A 21076-nucleotide genomic window follows, 5' to 3' on the forward strand; every position below is an offset into this window, starting at 1 on the left:
GAGTTTGAAACAACATAAAACGTATTTTATCTTTCGAGGAACGCATCTTGGTGCATATTTGAAGGCAAGACCCACTTATTATTAATAAGTTGCAACTTCTGGATTAACAGCTTTTCGTGTAATGAATGTTAGAAAACGTGATTCAGTAGCATACGTGCTATTCTTGTGCCTCGTGAGTGTCTACAATTTAAAATAGGATTTTGTTGTTCACATAAATGTTATCTCTTGAGGAAAGTTTCATCGTGTCAGTCGACAGCCTGATTGCTTCGTCTCCTTTAAGTACTTACTGTAACTAAACATTATCACCACATGTCTTGGGATGGTGTAAAACAGCTTATATTGAACCAGCTTTCCGCAATTAAGTTATTGAATGACGTCACTCTCATTTTTTATTACATTATGCACTACAGATCTCAGACATCACCTACAAATGCAAGTAAGATCATAAAGAAATGAAAACCTTTGTTGTTGTTGTTGTTGTTGTTGTTGTGATCTTCAGTCCTGAGACTGGTTTGATGGAGCTCTCCATGCTACTCTGTCCTGTGCAAGCTTCTTCATCTCCCAGTACCTACTGCAGCCTACTTGCTTCTGAATCTGCTTAGTGTATTCATCTCTTGGTCTCCCTCTATGATTTTTACCCTCCACACTGCCCTCCAGTACCAAATTGGTGATCCCTTGATGCCTCAGAACATGTCCTAGCAACCGAACCACCGATCCCTTCTTCTAGTCAAGTTACGCCACAAACTACTCCTGTCCCCAATTCTATTCAATACCTCCTCATTAGTTATGTGATCTACCCACCTAATCTTCAGCATTCTTCTGTAGCACCACATTTCGAAAGCTTCTCTTCTCTTCTTGTCTAAACTACACTCCTGGAAATGGAAAAAAGAACACATTGACACCGGTGTGTCAGACCCACCATACTTGCTCCGGACACTGCGAGAGGGCTGTACAAGCAATGATCACACGCACGGCACAGCGGACACACCAGGAACCGCGGTGTTGGCCGTCGAATGGCGCTAGCTGCACAGCATTTGTGTACCGCCGCCGTCAGTGTCAGACAGTTTGCCGTGGCATACGGAGCTCCATCGCAGTCTTTAACACTGGTAGCATGCCGCGACAGCGTGGACGTGAACCGTATGTGCAGTTGACGGACTTTGAGCGAGAGCGTGTAGTGGTCATACGGGAGGCCGGGTGGACGTACCGCCGAATTGCTCAACACGTGAGGCGTGAGGTCTCCACAGTACATCGATGTTGTCGCCAGTGGTCGGCGGAAGATGCACGTGCCCGTCGACCTGGGACCGGACCGCAGCGACGCACGGATGCACACCAAGACCGTAGGATCCTACGCAGTGCCGTAGGGGACCCCACCGCCACTTCCCAGCAAATTAGGAACACTGTTGCTCCTGCAGCCCGCCTCCAGTGGTGTCGCGACAGGCGTGAATGGAGGGACGAATGCAGACGTGTCGTCTTCAGCGATGAGAGTCGCTTCTGCCTTGGTGCTAATGAAGGTCGTATGCGTGTTTGGCGCCGTGCAGGTGAGCGCCACAATCAGGACTGCATACGACCGAGGCACACAGGGCCAACACCCGGCATCATGGTGTGGGGAGCGATCTCCTACACTGGCCGTACACCTCTGGTGATCGTCGAGGGGACACTGAATAGTGCACGATACATCCAAAACGTCATCGAACCCATCGTTCTACCATTCCTAGACCGGCAAGGGAACTTGCTGTTCCAACAAGACAATGCACGTCCGCATGTATCCCGTGCCACCCAACGTGCTCTAGAAGGTGTAAGTCAACTACCCTGGCCAGCACGATCTCCGGATCTGTCCCCCATTGAGAATGTTTGGGACTGGATGAAGCGTCGTCTCACGCGGTCTGCACGTCCAGCACGAACGCTGGTCCAACTGAGGCGCCAAGTGGAAATGGCATGGCAAGCCGTTTCACAGGACTACATCCAGCATCTCTACGATCGTCTCCATGGGAGAATAGCAGCCTGCATTGCTGCGAAAGGTGGATATACACTGTACTAGTGCCGACATTGTGCATGCTCTGTTGCCTGTGTCTATGTGCCTGTGGTTCTGTCAGTGTGATCATGTGATGTATCTGACTCCAGGAATGTGTCATAAAGTTTCCCCTTCCTGGGACAATGAATTCACGGTGTTCTTATTTCAATTTCCAGGAGTGTATTTATTGTTCATGTTTCACTTCCATACATGGCTACACTCCATACAAATACTTTCAGAAACGACTTCCTGACACTTAAATCAATATTCGATGTTAACAAATTTCTTCAGAAACGCTTTCCTTGCCAATGCCTGTCTACATTTTATATCCTCTCTACTTCGACCATCATCAGTTATTTTGCTCAACAAATAGCATACTCCTTTACTACTTTAAGTGTCTCATTTCCTAATCTAATTCCCTCAGCATCACCCGATTTAATTCGACTACATTCCATTATCCTCGTTTTGCTTTTGTTGATGTTTATCTTATACCCTCCTTTCAAGACACTGTCCATTCCGTTCAACTGCTCTTCCATATCCTTTGTTGTCTCTGACAGAATTACAATGGCATCGGCAAACCTCAAAGTTTTTATTTCTTCTCCATGGATTTTAATACCTACTCCGAATTTTTCTTTTGTTTCCTTTACTGCTTGCTCAACATACAGATTGAATAGCATTGGGGATAGGCTACAACCCTGTCTCACTCCCTTCCCAACCACTGCTTCCCTTTCATGGCACAGTTGATAACTCTTCTTCCTTGTCTTTCTCATGGAGCTATGATACCAGCAGTGCAGTAACTGCAGTGAAATTATGTCATCGATGTTGGACTATGACTTAGAAACTGTGTTTATGGATACCTGCAGTGCAGTAACTGCAGTGAAATTATGTCATCGGTGTTGGACTATGACTTAGAAACTGTGTTTATGGCATAAAGGAAAAATTCAAACTATCTGTGCCAGGCACTTCAATTTTCTTCAGTGATGCGTTTTGAAGGCTCACACCCTGATCATCAGGTGAATCAGTGGATTGCGTTTGAATTTCTTTTCCTGGATATAGCCTGTTGTCAGCCTTAACATTCAATACGAAGATATTTCAATGGAAACACTGAGGGCCATTATAAAAATACATTTGTATAATTGAACAGCACACAAAAGTGACACAAAAGCAATATCAGTCTCTGGGCTAGTTATTTATTTTTTCTGCTACCAGTCACATTTATTTATTTTATGCTAAATTTAACGTACTGCAACACGTTTCTAGCAAGTTTTGCTTATTGTCAGGCAGTACTAATTTCACGCACTCGCGGTTCATAAACTCAGCCGGCATGGTCAAAATTAATTTCCTCTCTGGGCTCTTTTTGTTTCGTTATTCAATAATAGAAATGTGTATTTACGAGAGGGTACACTAAAGAAGCCGAACTGATGATGGGTAAGCGGTACATTGTAAAGAATGTCGTACAACATGGGGTTCTGCAGCTTCGAGTTTATAATCTTTTGCCCCTGACCTTATCTGGTCAGTGGCAAATATTGCAACTCTGTCTGGATAACCAGCACAACTAAATCTAACCATTCTGGGTACCTGCTCTGAGCTGTGATTCACAATCTAACCTAAGAAGAAAGATATCCTTTTGATGGAATATAATAAAATCTACAACAGTCAGTAGCTGCCAGTTCATGAGGACATAACTGCTATCTGAATCAACAGACTCCATACCAGACATTCCCTACTGAGAACAACTTGTAACCTTGTGACCATAACTTCCATCTCCACAAAGTTTGGACGCAAGAATGATAGAATAACGCTCCGCCGCAACTTCACAGCTTTCTGTGAGCCAAGAATAGACCACGAGACTTTCGTCTGCCCTGTAGAACATGGAGCGCACTTAACAGAATATGGACTAACTATGGAAGGTACTGTGACCTATTACAAAGAGAGAGGAATATAATCACTTCGGAGTGCACCTGTGGCTTTCCAAGACAGACTGTCAGGAATATTGTTAAAGAGTGCTCTTGAAATTCGCCTCCTGGGAACTCTCGGACTTTAGTAGATTTGATCAAAAATTATGTAAATAATATGTTTGCAAATTTGTGACTTCTGTAATATTTTATTTGTATTTATAAAGTGCTGTGTAAATTGCCATACAATTAATAATAATTTATCTAAACAAAAGAGAATTTGACATGATCAGGCTATGCATTTCTGAGCAAGAGGGACTATGGCTCAGACAAGGTCTTCACAGTAAAATAACTGAAACTTCCACTGCACATAAAAGAATTATAATACTAATTAATGACTCAAAGCTGAACAATTTAATAAGTAAACTGAATTCAGTAAAGTGGGATAAAATAGTAACCAATGCTGATGAACTGAACAACAAAGGCTACATGAAAACATCTAGGCAGAGTCGCTGCACTAAACCAAAAAATCTCTAAAACTGACAAATCCAAAATATTAGTAGAATAAGAATCATGATGTTTCCATATCATGATAGATCGAAGCATAATAATGCTGACTTGGAAAAGTATATGAAAGTGAAAAACCTTTACATATTTGAAATCATGGTAGCAGAGTGCAAACGAAATAATACATATATACCAAACTCAATGAATAAACGCAAAGCTGCATTGGAAACTATTAGAACAGAAATAGTTTTTGAAGATAAAATACAGCAGATAGCTATTTCACCTAACAGTCTAAATTCACATTTTTGTCAGTCCTAACTCAGATTTGAGAGAGTCACAGGCACTACTGCCAGAAATAAGTAGTAAACTGAGCAACAGCTTTTCCTGGATCATGTAACAGAGAAGGTGGTCAACGGATCAGTAGCTAATGTCAGTAATTCTAGAGCAGAGGATTACTTTGGCTCTCAAATTACATTTATAAATATATCAGAAATCAAGTTTTAATGTCATAGACTAGAATAACCGATAAAATGTTAAAAACAGGTAATAACCCAGAATGTTTGAAATTACCAGTAGTGAAAACAGTTCATAAGAAAGGAGGTAAAGCATATTCAGATGATTGTTGGCCTTTGTCACTTATAATATAAAAAATAGTAGACCACGGCATTCACAAACTGATGAGTCAATATTTTTGATTCTAATGATAATGTTTAACTCCTCACGGGTTGTTTCAGGTGCAGCCTTTCTACAGCCAAAGCAGATCAAAGCACAGTGGAAAAAATATGCAGTTGTTTTGAAAATAGAGAGATTATCTGTGCAGCTCTGGTGGACCCCAGGAAAGCAATACACTCATAAAATAAACTCTGCCGCTGCGTAGTGAGAGAGAATGCTCTATACTTAATGCAGTCTCACTTGGACAGTAGAAATCAGTTAGTTAAGATAAATAATGAAAAGTCCAGTTGTAAAAGATGGGTATCAGGCATTTTTCTTAGACCTTCCTTTTTCATTCTTTATAGAAACTGTTTAACCATAGTTGGACATTATCCAGATGACACAAGACCTATCATATGTGATACCAACCTTGAAAATGTGCAACACAGCATAGCAGTAGCGATGGAGAGATGTACTTCTTGGTTCGAGACAAATGTACTGCAGGAATGATAATAAAACTGAGGTCGTTGTATATAGTCAGACTGCTATCATGAGTGATAGCAAAACAGTCAAACTATTAGCACTGAATACAGACCTAAAGCTTAGCTGGAATATCCACCAAGAAAATTATATAGCAGACTAACATGTGTAATCTGCCTGCTGTACAAGCTGACAAGCAGTGTTAGTGTAGAACTTCTATTATATCCATATTTTTCAATCTTCCGCAACCACCTAAGTTATGGGTTTCCATTATGGGGCAGTTCTCTATGCTCTAAATTAGTGTTTAAATGGCGAAAGAAAGTTACAAGGTGCATTTTGGAAATTTGCCCACGTGAATAATACAGAGACTATTGGAAACAACTATAATGACAGTATCTAGCCTGTAAATCTAAAACTACTGTATTTTTGTTATAGAAAACCTATGTATGTTTTACTTAAGGACGACAATTCACGAACGTAATACAAGACGTGGAATGTGCCATATGCAAGACTGGCGAAGACCTATAATAGCTACAAATATCTTAGTCTTGTCCACTTTAACAAATTAACTGAAAATGCCTATACAGTACCAATGAATAAATTTGAAACTGATTTTATATTACGGATGAAATGTAAAGGATTTTACTCTGCTCAGGAGTTACTTGAGTGTGTAACAAATGACCAACATTTGTTATGAGAATAAGCAATAAATAAACACCAGAATTTATTATAAATCGATATACGCCAGGTTGTGTAACTATGTTATTTCTGTTTCAAGTGCTTATTTTAATTTATCTGCGTAATTTTAAGGGTCATTCAGAAAGTAATGCACCACTTTTTTTCTCAGTCAACAACAACGGTACGAATGTGAAACGTTAGGTAATAATTATTTGAAGTTTCCGGAGAGCGCACGCCAATTTTCCGTTTCCTCCTGCAGATAGCGCAACTGCAACAGTGTTTCAAAATGACACCAGTAAGCGATGTACGGTGCAAGCACCATGCGTCATTGAATTTGTGACTGGGGAGAAAGTAACTGTTGGAAACAGTCACAAACGTTTGTGTGCAGTTTATGAAGCAACTGCAGTTGGCAGAAGTACTGATTGTAGCGCGGCATAGACGCTGGGGCCATCAGAAGGCGGTTCTGCAGAACTCCCTGCTCGGCAGACTGTTCATATCTGACAAGATGCAGCTTGCTGATGTTCTCATTCAGGTGGCCGGCGCATAAGGATTTGACAGTTGGCGCTGAAGCTGTAAATCAGCAAATGAAATGTGGATGCAATCATCCGTGCTCTAGACCATTCAAAAGTGTGTGCACGATTGTTTTTTGCCCTGCCTTCAGTGAAACACAAATCTCCCTGAAAAAACATTTCTTACGAGTTGCTGCTACATTTTGAAGCTGAGGGGAAAATCTTCTATTCCGGAATGTGATAGGTGATGAAACATTGGTTCACTATTTTGAACCCGAAACAAAATGAGAACTGATGCAGTGATATCACTGTCACTCTCCGCAGCAAAAAAATCTAAGCAACTGCTTCTGCTGGTAAGATCAAGCCACTGTGTTTAGGAGCTGTGAGGGTGTCACACTGTGTCATTGATCTGATGCAATGAGGCAGCACCATTAATCCTAACGCATATGTGAACACATTAACCGAACTCAAGAAGCACTTCCAGTGACAACCCAGGTGATTGATTCAACATGATAACGCTCGGCCTCACACAAGTTCGAGGACTTCGGAAAAATATCACTAAACAGGGTTGGACAGTGTTACCCCATCCACCCTACAGCCATGATCTATCTCCTTCACACTTCCACTTTTTTGGGCCATTAAGGCGAGGTTCTCATTCAAAATGATCGAAAATACGATTTTTCATTGCATTTTTTGAAAGGTATATGTGTCTAGCATGTTGGGACGATAAGGTTTTTTCGATCCGTGCGTTACAAAAGTCTCTACAGCCCACTGTTGGAAGCATTGTCGCGGTCGCCGTGGGATGCTCTCAGCCACAAAGTGATTTATACTGCAGTATGCGTGCAGACATACTCGCCGAAAAGCTGACGAACAACGTGTGCAGGCTGCCGAACACAGCATTCCAGCTCAGCCAGACGGGCTTTTCTCTCTAAGAAGAACGAGGGAATTGCTCTCCAGAAACAATACGAGTTCGAGGAAAGGTTGATATACGACAGGCAAAACGTAAGTAATGAAAACACTTTTTTTGGTCATATTTTCGTCACAAATGGTCAAAACATAATTTCTGGTCCACCACATTGGATTAGCTATTCCGAATTTTAAAAATGTAACGTCAGATTTGTGTTCAGCGACATAAAAATATGTAATAACATGTAGTTTTTATGCAAATTCAACGAATAATACATATAAAAGTTTTTCCTAAATTTGAAACAGGTTTTTCTCGAGAAACGATTGTTGGAAACTTCGTATAGCATACAATAAAAACGGTTCAATCAATTAACTTCTACTGTTGACCACCGAGAAGTACACACTTTCTTGGAGCTTATAATGCAGCAAATTTTTTAATATTAACTATCCTTTGTAAAGCCACAAAGAGTGAAAAAAAAAAAAAAACAAACGTCGAACTCAAAGTTCGAGTTAGCACCATATCGTTAAATTTAAGGTTATTTCATTTAATGTAGTATTGACTGATGTTATCCATTTTGATTTCAGATAACTCCTGAGGGCTACACTGCACACAGTCTGCGTCCTTCAAACTCGCAGGCTCTCGATCAGACCGTAATTATGAGCGAAATTTTGTTTTTTAATTGAAAATCTGAAATAAAGTTCAAACACATCCGTTATATATCTTTTCATTCTCTCAAAAAATTTCAAACTTTGCCTATTTTTTGGTCACTTGAATTAGAACCTGGCCTTAAAGGATGTCATTCGTGTAAGTCATTTTGAGGATGACGAAGAGGTGATGCGCACAGTGAACAAGCGGTTTCGTGACGAGAGCAAGTTGTGATACCAACAGGACATACACGTGTTTTTGTCGCGCTGGAGGAGGGCCATAGAACAGGAGGGAAATTACAAGGACGTACAGGACGTGTACAAGAAACGTAATTCTCTCTTGTGTGTGCGTTTCATTATGTTCAATAAATAATTTCTGAGGAAAATAAAATTTGGTACATTACTTTGTGTTTGACTCTTGTATGTATTGTCTTTGTCATTCAAACTATGTGGGGCATTTATCTTGTAATTTCTCCATTATGTAATTATTTATTGTTATTGTAATTTACTTAATTAGGCAGTGTATCTATCTTGCATGATTTTTCTGTTCTTGGTGACATTTGTCCAAGTTTTTATTATTATTTCATTTAACTTTGGTGACACAGACTCGATATAAAGATGCTGAAGGTGAGCAAAGCGTTTGTATTTTTATTTCTTTCTGTAGTACTGCTTTTTGCCACTGAGAGTTTATACAGTTTTCCTTCCAGAGAGAGCTTATGTACAACATGCAGTCTCTTCACCATTCCTGATTCCGTGAGCCAAGCACCGTCGCTGATTAGGTTCCATTCGGCTTGAATCACTTTTTTAGTGACATGTTATGTGTGCTTGACATTTTTCTAAAGGCTGATCGTAGTGTACAGCGTACGGTTATGGATCTGTCTGGATTGATTTTGAACTCATTTAGTCGATCTTTGACGGAAGCTGTAGAGATGAAATGGGTGGCTGCCAGATTCGTGTTGAAGAAAAGTAACGTCGCGTGGAATCGTGCTGCGCTTTTTTCCGAAATGACAGAGACTTTTGCACAGCCATCTCAGGTGGAGAATCACAGTGCTACGGTTACGATGCTGAAACGAAGCAAGAATCTAATCAGTAGACGACAGTTTCGTCTCGTCCTAATAAAGCTATGTCGAGTGATGGCAAACCTCAAAGAAAAGTTTGTTCCACTGAGTCAGGTAGTTAACCGGGCTTTCTTATTGGATGTTTTAATAGATTGCATAATAGTTTTCAGCGGAAGAGGCACCATTTACGGCAGTCGGGCGTCTGGTTTTACCGTTTCGATAACATAGTCCATCAGTTTTTGACCAAAAGTGCCACGATCCACGGGCCCCATATCTCCCGTGTCCAACTGAGCTTGGCGCTTGTGACCTTTTTTTATTTCCAAGAAAGCGACACGAAACGAGAGCGTTTTCCTGACGGTGCTGAAGTGAAGAAAAAAACGACACAGATGCCGTCGGGCAGCACTGAAGACGAATTAAAAAAACATGTTTCAGAGGAGAATAGGTACTCCGAGGGGAGCTAAGGGCTTCTACTAATTGAATAAATAAACCTTCAAAAAAAAGTTCGGTTTGCTATGGGTACCACGTCGTAAAACGACTGTAGTGATGTTCGCGAGGAAACTCGTGAAAGACGGCACAGAAAGCGCAACTCCGATCGTGTGTCACGGATCACATTGTGTGGAACGCTTGTAAACACTGACATTCGAATGCGTCGCTAGGTGGTTATACCCGACAGCGATGGTTAGTGGCGTCGAGTTAATTGTGACGGTCCTTCGGAGTAGGAGCGCAGTGTCGGGATTGGCTGGGCGCGGCGTGACGTCAGTGGGAGAGTAGCAGGCGCAGCAGGGCGGCGAGCAGCGCACCGCAGACGCCGGCCGCCCCCAGCCGCTGCGTCAGGACGGAGGCGGCGCCCCACCACTCGGCGTCGGAGGCGGCGGCGGAGGCGGTGGCGGTGGCGACTAGCGCGTCGCTGCCTCCGCCGGCCTCGTCGCCTTCTCCGTGGCCGCCGCCAGTGCCGGCAGCCTCCACGTCGGCGTCGGGGGCGGAGGGCGCGGCGTCGGTCTCCGGCGCCTCCGCCGACTGGGGCACACCACACGATATGAGCTTCAGCTGCAGGTCGGGCTGAAACACGCGCGCTTCCGCAGGAGACTCGCCACACTTGCTGATGCGGGTCCATTCTGGTACCGTCTCACTAATGAGAACAAACTTCATGATGCACAAAGAGATGGCGTCGATAAAAAAAAGATATTTTGTTTGTATGTGTTGGTGCACATTACACGATCGTGTAAGTTAAGGAAACGAAGTAACAGCGCTATCTGGAGAACAATTTTTATCCGTAATGGCTATTGTTGGCGTTCTGATTTATGTTAATTCAGGGTGGTCCATTGATAGTGACCGGGCCAAATATCTCATGAAATAAGCGAAAAAACTATAAAGAACGAAACTTGTCTAGCTTGACGGGGGAAACCAGATGGCGCTTTGGTTGGCCCGCTAGATGGCGCTGCCATAGGTCAAACGGATATCAACTGCGTTTTTTTTTTTTTTAAATAGCAACCCCCATTTTTATTACATATTCGTTTCGTACGTAAAGAAATATGAATATTTTAGTTGGATTACTATTTTCGCTTCCTGATAGATGGCGCTGTAATAGTCACAAACGTATAAGTACCTGGTATCAGGTAACATTCCGCCAGTGCGGACGGTATTTGCTTCGTGATACATTACCCTTGTTAAAATGGACCGTTTACCAATTGCGGAAAAGATCGATGTCTTGTTGATGTATGGCTATTGTGATCAAAATGCCCAATGAGCGTGTGCTACGTATGCTGTTCGATATCCTGGACGACATCATCCAAGTGTCCGGACTGTTCGCCGGATAGTTACGTTATTTAAGGAAACAGGAAGTGTTCAGCCACGTGTGAAACGTCAACCGCGACCTGCAACAAATGATGATGTCCGAGTAGGTGTTTTAACTGCTGTCGCGGCTAATCCGCACAGCAGTAGCAGACAATATGCGCGAGAATCGGGAATCTCAAAACGTCGGCGTTGAGAATGCTACATCAACATCGATTGGATCCGTACCATATTTATATGCACCAAGAATTGCATGACGACTTTGAACGTCGTGTGCAGTTCTGCCACTGGGCACAAGAGAAGTTACGGGAAGATGACAGATTTTTTGCACGCGTTCTATTTAACGACAAAGCGTCATTCACCAACAGCGGTAACGTAAACCGGCAAAGTATGCACATTGGGCAACGGAAAATCTACGAAGTCTGCGACAAGTGGAACATCAGCGACCTTGGCGGGTGCATGTATGGTGCGGCATTATGGGAGGAAGTATAATTGGCTCCCATTTTATTGATGGCAATCTAAATGGTGCAACGTATGCTGATTACCTACGTAATGTTCTACCGATGTTACTAAAAGATGTTTCACTGCATGACAGACTGGGGATGTACTTCCAACACGATGGATGTCCGGCACATGGCTCGCGTGCCGTTCAAGTGGTGTTGAATAGCATATTTAATGACAGGTGGATTGGTAGTCGAAGCATGGCCCGCACGTTCACCAGATCTGACGTTTCCGGATTTCATTCTGTGGGGAAAGATGAAGAATGTTTGCTATCGTGATCCGCCAACTAAGTCTGACAACATGCGTCAGCGCATTGTCAATGCATGTGCGAACATTACGGAAGGCGAACTACTCGCTGTTGAGAGAAATGTCGTTACACGTATTGCCAAATGCATTGAGGTTGACGGACAGTATTTTGAGCACTTATTGCATTGATGTGGTATTTACAGGTAATCACGCTGTAACGGCATGCGTTCTCAGAAATGATAAGTCCACAAAGTTACATGTATCACATTGTAAGAACCGAAATAAAATGTTCAAAGGTACCTACGTTCTGTATTTTAATTTAAAAACCCTACCCTTTACCAACTGTTCGTCTAAAATTGTGAGCCATATGTTTGTGACTATTACAGCGCCATCTATCACTAAGCGAAAAAAGTGGTCCAACTAAAACGTTCATATTTCTTTGCGTACGACACGAATACGTAATAAAAAATGGGGGTTCCTATTTAAAAATAAAACGCAGTTGATATCCATTTGACCTATGATAGCGCCATCTAGCGGGCCAACCACAGCGCCATCTGGTGTCCCCCTTCAAGCTAGACAAGTTTCGTTCTTTGTAGTTTTTCCGTTTGACGCTTATTTCGTGAGATATTTGGCACGGCCACGATCAATGTACCACCCTGTATAATATGAAAGAAAGAACACCAGCAAAAAGTCACGAACGTGGGTTTTATTTAAAGTACTGTGCAATTCGAGCCCTGAAGGCCCATTCCAGACGTGTGACGTGGCAGTGACCGCTGGTCCTACTCATCATTTTTTTAATCGTCTATACTCTGTATTCAACTGTGTAGTGCACGGCGGAGGGTCCGTCCCACTGTAACAGTTATTAGGGTCTTTTCCTGTTCCATTCGCATACGGAACGCGGGAAGAATGATCGTTTAAATGCCTCTGTGTGTGCTGTAATTAATGTAATCCTGTCCTCACGATCCCTATGGGAGCGACAGGTAGCGGGTTGTAGTATATTCCTACAGTTATCATTTAAAGCTGGTTCTCGATAGTTTGTAAGTATGCTCTCTCGGGATACTTTACATCTATCTTCGAGAGCCTGCCACTTCCGTTCCTTCAGGATCTTTGTGAAAGTCTCCCACGGATCACACAAAGGTGTGACCATTCGCGCAGCCCTTCTCTGTATACTTTAGTCCTATCTGGTACAGGTCCCATGCATAAGAGCAATATTTTATGATGGATCGCGAGAGTGGTTAGTAAGCTCTCAACTTCCTAGTCTAATTGTATTTCCCAAGTATTCTACCAATAAACGTAGGTCTACCACCTGATTTATCTTTGACAGTGCTTAAGGACTCACTCCATTTATTTCACTACAAAGTGTTACACCCAGCGATTTGTACGAGTCATCCTATTGTCCTGTGACTCACCGACATTGTACTTTTAGGATAGTACGTTTTTTCGTTTTGTGACGTCTACAATTTTATTTTTTTGAAGATTTAAATCAAGTTTCGAATCTTTGCACCACTTTGAAATTATCGAGATGAGGCTGAATAAGCTGCTTCTTTCAGACAGTGCTTCATTACAGACAGCTGCGTCATGTTATATTCCGCATAGTCTGCCCCCTCCCCTTTCCTCAGTTACTGTTCCTTCTCCTCCTCTAATGACCTTATGCACCACTGCCTCGTGGTTAGTCTCAGGAGGTACAAAGCGAGAGAACCTCGAAAGAAAATCTGGAGTCGGGTCCCAAAGGCGGCTGCTGGAAGGCGCACCACGTCGCCTCCCAACAGCTCCTGCAACCGAAGCGGCACCAGACGTGCCTGCTTGCCTCTCCTCTGGATACTAACGTTTAGGTCGAGAGGGCACTTTAAGAGGCAGTTACCGGTTGTAAGCTCCAACTGACTGGCGTAAGACTGGAGCATGACGGGCCACTTCCGACGGTGAGAGAGACTGTTGCACATTATTGGACGGCTACTGCCCTCCTCGAGGTGAGCAGCCCCCAGCCAATATGTGGCTGCCCCGCCACTATCCGCCTACTTCGTGAGGTGTGTGAAGCTTAGAAGTAATCTTCGACAAGCGGGTTGACACACAAAAAAGAAAAAGGAAGTAATAAAGGAATAGTCATTTCGCTCTGTCACCTGGAATGTTAGGATCGTGTGTCCAAGGTACAATGATACAATGACGATACCCGAAAGATTGATTTCATTCGCAAGACTGCTGTAATTGACAGATAGCTCCACCGCTCGAATTTGGACATTGCTGGAATGCGGGAGACGCGGCTTCCAGACAAGGGCTGCGTCGGAGAGGCTAACTACAGATTGTTCTGGCAGGGGACGTCTCAAGACGAGCCAAGGCTTCACGACGTAGGATTCGCAGTTAAAAGCATCCTCCTGAACTGTACTGTTCTGCCTTCTGGTGGAACAGAGCGGATTCTCACTGTACAGCAGTGCTCTTCAACATCTTCAATCTGTATGCTCCCACTTTACCGTCGAGCGCGGAAGACAAGTAGCTGTTTTATGATTTACTCAATGACAGAATAGCCAAAGCACCCGGCTCAAGTCAGTATATGTTCTAGAGAAATTTCATGTTCGAGATGGATCACGTAATGACACTTGGCCGACTTGCCTGGGTCATCACGGAGTGGGAAAAATGAATCAAAATGGCCAGAAACTGGTGCAATTCTGCTGCTTTTACGGGATATGCGTTACAAACACGTATTTTCAACTTAAGGATCGACAAAAGGTGTCCTGGGGACACACCCAATCTCATCATCAACTTAATTTTGCCGTAGCTAGGCGAACAGATCTCAAAAATTTCCTACTGAGGGGAAGCTGTCATACTTCTGGTTGTAACACCGACCACGCTCTGGTGGCGTTCGCAATGAGGCTCACCCCTAATAAACATCACCACGCCAAACTGAGAGATCCCCCCCGGATCAACAAACATCAGACTGATGACTCGCAACGAAAACACGAGTTTGCCAGTAATTTTGAAAGTGCTTTACCAGGAAACGTACAAGCAGAAAGGAATACTGATAACAAACCACCTTCCTGGTGACATTTACATGTCGGCAGTATTGGCATATGGAGTAAAAGAAAATAGAAACAAGTACTGATACTATCAACATATGGAAGACATGCAGCCTGTCATTGAGACTAAATGGAAGCCCTTGCTTGCTTACAAAAGGAACCCAAAAGGAAGATCTCGGGATGACTTGTGAGAAGCAAAGAACAGGACACAGCAAACATCCAGGAGATCTGCAATAACTACTGGCTGAATTCATGAACAGGTATACAGAAAGCCGGCGATTGTGAGGATACAAAGGCAATGTATGATGGTATTAGGGAAGCAATTTGCCCAGCTGCCAAAAAAGCAGCTCCTCTGATGTCAAAGACAGGTGGAGTCATGACTGATGAAGGCAAGCAAGTGGAACACTGGTTTGAAAACTACCTCGAGTTGTCTGCGGCTGAGAATGAAGTTAGCAGGGATGCATTTGACGCCACCAAACAAATTCCAGGTATGGAAGAACTAAATGCAATCCCTACTGTGGAAGAACTCAGTAGAGCGATAGATTCCCTTGCTAACGGAAAGGCTCCAGGGATCCCTCCAGAGGTTATTATGTATAACAATTCTGTACTTCTCAAACACCTACACTCACTTCTCGCAACCATCTGGGAAGAATGTTATGTCGCACTGAATATGTGGAATTCTAAGATTGTTAGCTTGTATTAACAGAAAGGGAATAGAAGCGATTGCAACTATTATCAAGGCATTTCACTGCTCAATGTAGATGGGAAGGCATATGCAAGAGTCATCCCAATGTGATTACAAGTCACAACTCGAAGAATCTACCCGGTATCTCAATGAGGGTTCAGACCCAGCTGATCAACTGTGGACGTGATCTCTCTAGGACATGAGCAGCAGAGGCCACTGTACATTGTTTTTATTGACCTTGATAAGGCTCTTCAAGTCCATGCAGGAGATGCAGCTCTGGTAGCAAACACAGAAGATGAGCTGCAGCACCTAATTAACAAAAGACTAAGATCAAGGCACAGGGCACCACCAAACCGCCATCCATCAACACTAATGGCAGTTTTTTCCAGGTAGTTGAAGACTTTGCCTGCTAGGGATCTACAATACGTAGAAACCTGTCTTTAGACACTGAGATTACTAACAGAATCGCAAAAGCATCATTTGGCATGGCTAGACTGAGAAACAGTGTGGATCAACGGAATGCTTACAATAAAAACTAAAGTGCAAGTAAACAACGCTTGTGTTATCAGCTCTGTTCTCTCCAGCTGTGAATCATGGACAACTCTTGCTAAGGATCCTTCAGATATCTTGAAGAGGTAGAATACCCAACACCAAAGTCTTACAGCTCACAAGTACAACCAGCATTTGTGCACTCCTGAGCCACCGACGTCTAAGTTGACTGGAATATGTCAGACGCGTGCATGAATATCGACAAAACTGCTGAACAGAGAAGAGAACTTCAGGAGGATGTGAGGAAGTGGGAAGACCGCTCCTTCGCTTCAAGGATGCCTGCAAGAGAGACCTGAGCAAGGCCAGTACCGATCAGAGTCGCTGGGACCGTACTGCAGATGACTGTGTCAAGTGGCGACTAACTGTGCAAAACAGGGTTAAGCTTGCAGATAACGAACACACACACAAGAATAAATCAGGAAGAGGACAAGGCGGAAAAGGAGAGCGGCTTCTGCTCCAAGTCCCTCACTTTTCACGACATCGAACTGCAGCAGGGACCTCTCAACTACAGCAGATGTTGCTAGCACTGGACAAAGTACGCTACCTCATCGCCCTTCGAGGTCAGACAGATTGTAATAAAAAAAATAAGACTTGAAGCACAGGTAATTTATGTTCTAGAATGCACAGAAAATAACTTAGGCCCTAACTATGAAGATGGTGTGGCGAGGTGAGGGCGGGGGTGCGGACAGAACATTAGTGGTGGGGGCTCATTTCTGAACGACAACGTGCAGTAGCGGAGGAGCAGATCAACAGCTGAAGCCTATGCACAAACATGCACCAGGCCATTCAATAAGTAATGCTACACATTTTTCTCTCACCCCATTTCAGTTGAAAAAAATGTGGAGTTTGTTGTGGGACATGGTGGTGTATTCTCGCTTCGGCATCTATAGGTCCATAAAGTTCCGATAGGTGGTGGGGCTACAAGTAGGCTTCACAATAGCGTCTGTAATGAAGATACATTCCAAGAAGAGCTGCCATTGAGTTTCTTTTGGCGGAAAAACCAGAGCACCGCAGACATTCATAGGCGCTTGCAGAAAGTCTACGGAGGCCTGGAGGTTAACGAGAACACGGTGAGGCGTTAGGCGAGGCGTCTGTCAACAACGCAACAAGGTCATGCACATCTGTTCAGTCTCCTTCAGGCTGGCCAGGCAAACATAGCTCTGACTCCTGCAATGTTGGAACGTGCGGACACTCTCATTCGAGGTGATCGACAGATCACAATTCGAGACTTCCATGCTGACGCAAGGCCTCGCACAAGTTTGCGCACCCGAGAGGAGCTCAGAAAACCTTATTAGAGCATTCTTCCTCATCCACTACAGCCCGCATCTCGCACGTTCCGGCTTCCATCTGTTTGACCCAGTGAAGGATGCACTCTGTGGGAAGCAGTACGTGGATGGTGGGGAGGTTATCGATGCACCAAGGCGTTGGCTCTGACCTCGACCTGTAGAGTGGCACCAGTTGGGCATAAAGCGCTCCCAGTAAGGCTGCGTACAGCTGCTGTATTCAACATGGCTTGTGGTGTACATAACTACAATATCAGAACGAAAAGTCATATTCATTACTCCACTAACAGAGGAATATAAATGTCTGACAGAGACCAAAGTAAAATTTGAAAACAAATTAAAATAGTTACTCCTTGATAAATCCTGCTATTGTGTAGAAGAATTCTGTTGCTGTAATGTGTAAAAGATGGTGCGTAGGATATACTAATTCTCATCGGTATATCTTAGGTTCACTATTGTTCGTCATATATGTGAACCATCTTCTGTTTAATATAGAAGAAACAGAATTAGTTCTTTTCGCTGATAAAACAAGTATTGTAATCAATTCAAACATACATACTGCAACAGAAGAAATAGTGAACAATGTTCTTAAAAGTATCATTCACTAGTTTTCTGTGAATAGTCTCAATCTCAATTCTAAAAAGTCAAACATATTCAGTTCTGCACTTCTAGCGGTACTTCACCAATGATTCGCGCAATACATAGTGAGAAAATAATAAAAAGGGCGGAAGCTTTAAAATTCTTAGGTGTCCATATTGCCATGAACTTAATCTAGAAAAGACCAGAACTTAGTGCAACCACATTTGCACTTAGAATCATTGAAAATGTTAGGAAGAGACAAATCAGTAAGCTAATAATTTCCGATCCATAGAGTAAATTCTGTTATTGCATTAAGAAGAGCTTATTTCAATAGTGATACATTATTGTAATATGAAGGGCTTATTTCAATAATTGTACAAGTCCATTTCTGTTCCTGCACTCAACCAACAGCGGCTTACTGCAGACAGACACTTAAGAGACACCAAATACAAATCGACATCGAGAGAGATGCCCTGTCCTATGGAACTCGCGGGGTATGCGCTGAAATTAAATGTAAATAATACGTCTTCTCTAGTGAGCGTTGCTCTACTCCAGTGTCACACATGACAAAAAAATAGGAAAACAGTAAAACGTCTATGTAGGGCCATGTTTTTACCTACACTGTCTCTTGGCTGAATGTGTATAAGGCTCTGTGGCATTCTGAGATACAGAGTCCTAAAGTTAAATGAGCGCTGAAAAATCTGCAGCATATATACTTGAATATTTCTGGTATTTCAACTGCAGATTTTTCAGGGCTCATTTAACTTTAGGACTCTGTATCTCAGAATGAACAAAAATGGACTTGTACCACTATTGAAATAAGCCCTTTATATGTAAAAGGTGGTAGGTAGGAATTATTTTCTCACATCTCTATATTTGAAAAGAATCTTTATAAATGTTTAGCATATGACCATATACAAATTAATTTTCTATGAGAATGTAAAAAACTTGTTCAACATCAGTTATTTAAGAATAAAGGAAATGGCTCAGCAAAAGGCAGAAGTGCTGAGTTGTAAACAGGTACACAAACAAAAGGTAAAGAGCTTTCCTTTGTTAGCTTTCAGAATGTAATTCCTTTCTAAAGCTCTAGGAGAAACACACACACAAACAGGCACACACACACTCACCCACATTCACATGCCTGTCTTCCTTCATTGTGCTCAGTCGACTCTCAGCTCTTCCCTGGCCCACAGTGAGTGTACTGGGGTGAAGTGAGGATGCACGATGGGGTGGGGTGATGGATGGAGAGAAGTGTGAGGCAGAGAGGCGGTTGAGGGGAAAGCGTGTAGCGTCTCGCAGGAGAGTGGGGAGCCATTTGTGGGCTAGCTAGGAGTGCAGATAAAGGGAGCAGCTGAAGATGGCTGGTCACGCGATTTCACAGACTAGGGCATGAGGTGGCAGCACACAACTAGCTGACACTAATTAGATGGGGGTACAGGGTCAGGGGATAGTGTACACACACACACTATTGGTTGGCGCGGGGGGGGGGGGGGGGGTGATCCACCTTGTTTGTCGCAACAGTTTAGCGGTGGCTATTGTTACTGGTTGATGGCTGGTTGGTTGTCATACTGATGTAAAACACCCTGCAGTGGTTTCAGCAGAGCTGGTATATAACATGGCTGCTTCCACAGACTTCCTTTCACATGCTAACTTTTTGATTGCCTGAGCACACTACAAAAATACCATGTCAAAGAAGAGCTATATACAGTGGTTAGTTTTACAAATTAAATGCGTTTTATTGCTGCAGAAGTAATCTCTACTTTCCAGATGAATTCGGCAGTTTAAGCCGGCCGTTGTGACCGAGCGGTTCTAGGCGCTTCAGTCTGGAACCACGCGACCGCTACGGTCGCAGGTTCGAATCCTGCATTGGGCACAGATGTGTGTGATGTCCTTAGGTTAGTTAGGTTTAAGTAGTTCGAAGTTCTAGGGGACTGATGACCTCCAATGTTAACTCCCATAGTACTCGAAGCCATTTTTTTCGGCACTTTATATTAAATGTAACTTCGGCGAAGTTCTTGTTAAATGTTCCCTTTCCTGACATTTCTGCATCGTACCTCATATGGTGAAACCAGGTTTAGGAACACATTTCCACATCGCTTTAACAAGCTTTGACAAACAGTTGGTTCTTAAGTGAAGTGGAAGAGCATCCCTTCACCTATGACCATATGAGAGAAAATGCAGAAATAGAAGATACCTTTAATATAAAATGAGGAGTGCGTCTGGAAAATTAGCACTATTATTACACCATAAATGGCATTTAATTTTTAATATGAGTTGCTGCAGTTAATATAAACATAAAAAAAGTTTTGCATCACCTGTTTGTTGTTCATGAAAACCACATGCTCCATGTTGTACCACCATACAGAGAGACCTTCAGAAGTAGTAGTCCAGATTGCTGTACACACCGGTACCTCTAATACCCAGTAGCACGCCCTCTTGCATTCATGCATGCCTGTATTCGTCACGACATACTGTCTACAAGTTCATCAAGGCACTGTTGGTCCAGATTGTCCCACTCCTCAACGATGATTCGGCTTAGATCCCTCAGAGTGGTTGGTGGGTTACGTCGTCCATAAACAGCCCTTTTCAATCTATTCCAGGCTTGCTCGGTTGAAGGAAGTGATTCACAAGATGTGCACAAGGGGGGAGGGGGGGGGGGCGAAATGTCGTCCGTGAAGACGAATGCCTCGCCAATATGCTGCTGCTATGGTTGCATTATCGCTCAGAGGATGGCATTCACGTATTGTACAGCCGTTATGGCGCCTTCCATGATCACCAGCGGCATACATCGGACCCACACAATCCCACCCCAAAACAAAAGGAAACCTCCTCCATGCTGCACTCGCTGGACAGTGTGTCTAAGGTGTTCAGTCTCACCGGGTTGCCTCCAAACACGTTTCCGACGATTGTCTGGTTGAAGGCATATGCGACATTCATCGGTGAAGAGAACGTGATGCCAATACTGAGTGACCATTCGGCATGTTGTTGGGCACCCATCTCTACCACGCAGCATGATGTCGAGGTTGCAAAGATGGACCTCGCTGTGGGGCATCATGCAACCTATTGTGCGCAGTTTGAGTCGTAACACGACGTC

The 21076-nt window shown here is 43.3% G+C and overlaps 1 protein-coding gene across 1 annotated transcript in view; it reads right to left on the minus strand.

Moving 5' to 3' along the window:
- Window positions 1–3185: 3185 nt before the first annotated feature.
- LOC126272230 (neuronal acetylcholine receptor subunit alpha-4-like) overlaps window positions 3186–21076 on the minus strand; it is a 172188-nt gene continuing 154297 nt past the window's right edge. Inside the window, exon 9 of the mRNA XM_049974931.1 lies at window positions 3186–10357. Within this exon, the coding sequence (XP_049830888.1) occupies window positions 10097–10357 (261 nt within the window). The 3' untranslated portion in view covers window positions 3186–10096. The remainder of the gene's footprint in view (window positions 10358–21076) is intronic.

This window comes from Schistocerca gregaria, chromosome 5 (genome assembly GCF_023897955.1).
Source record: "Schistocerca gregaria isolate iqSchGreg1 chromosome 5, iqSchGreg1.2, whole genome shotgun sequence".
Classification (NCBI taxonomy): Eukaryota; Metazoa; Arthropoda; class Insecta; order Orthoptera; family Acrididae; genus Schistocerca; species Schistocerca gregaria.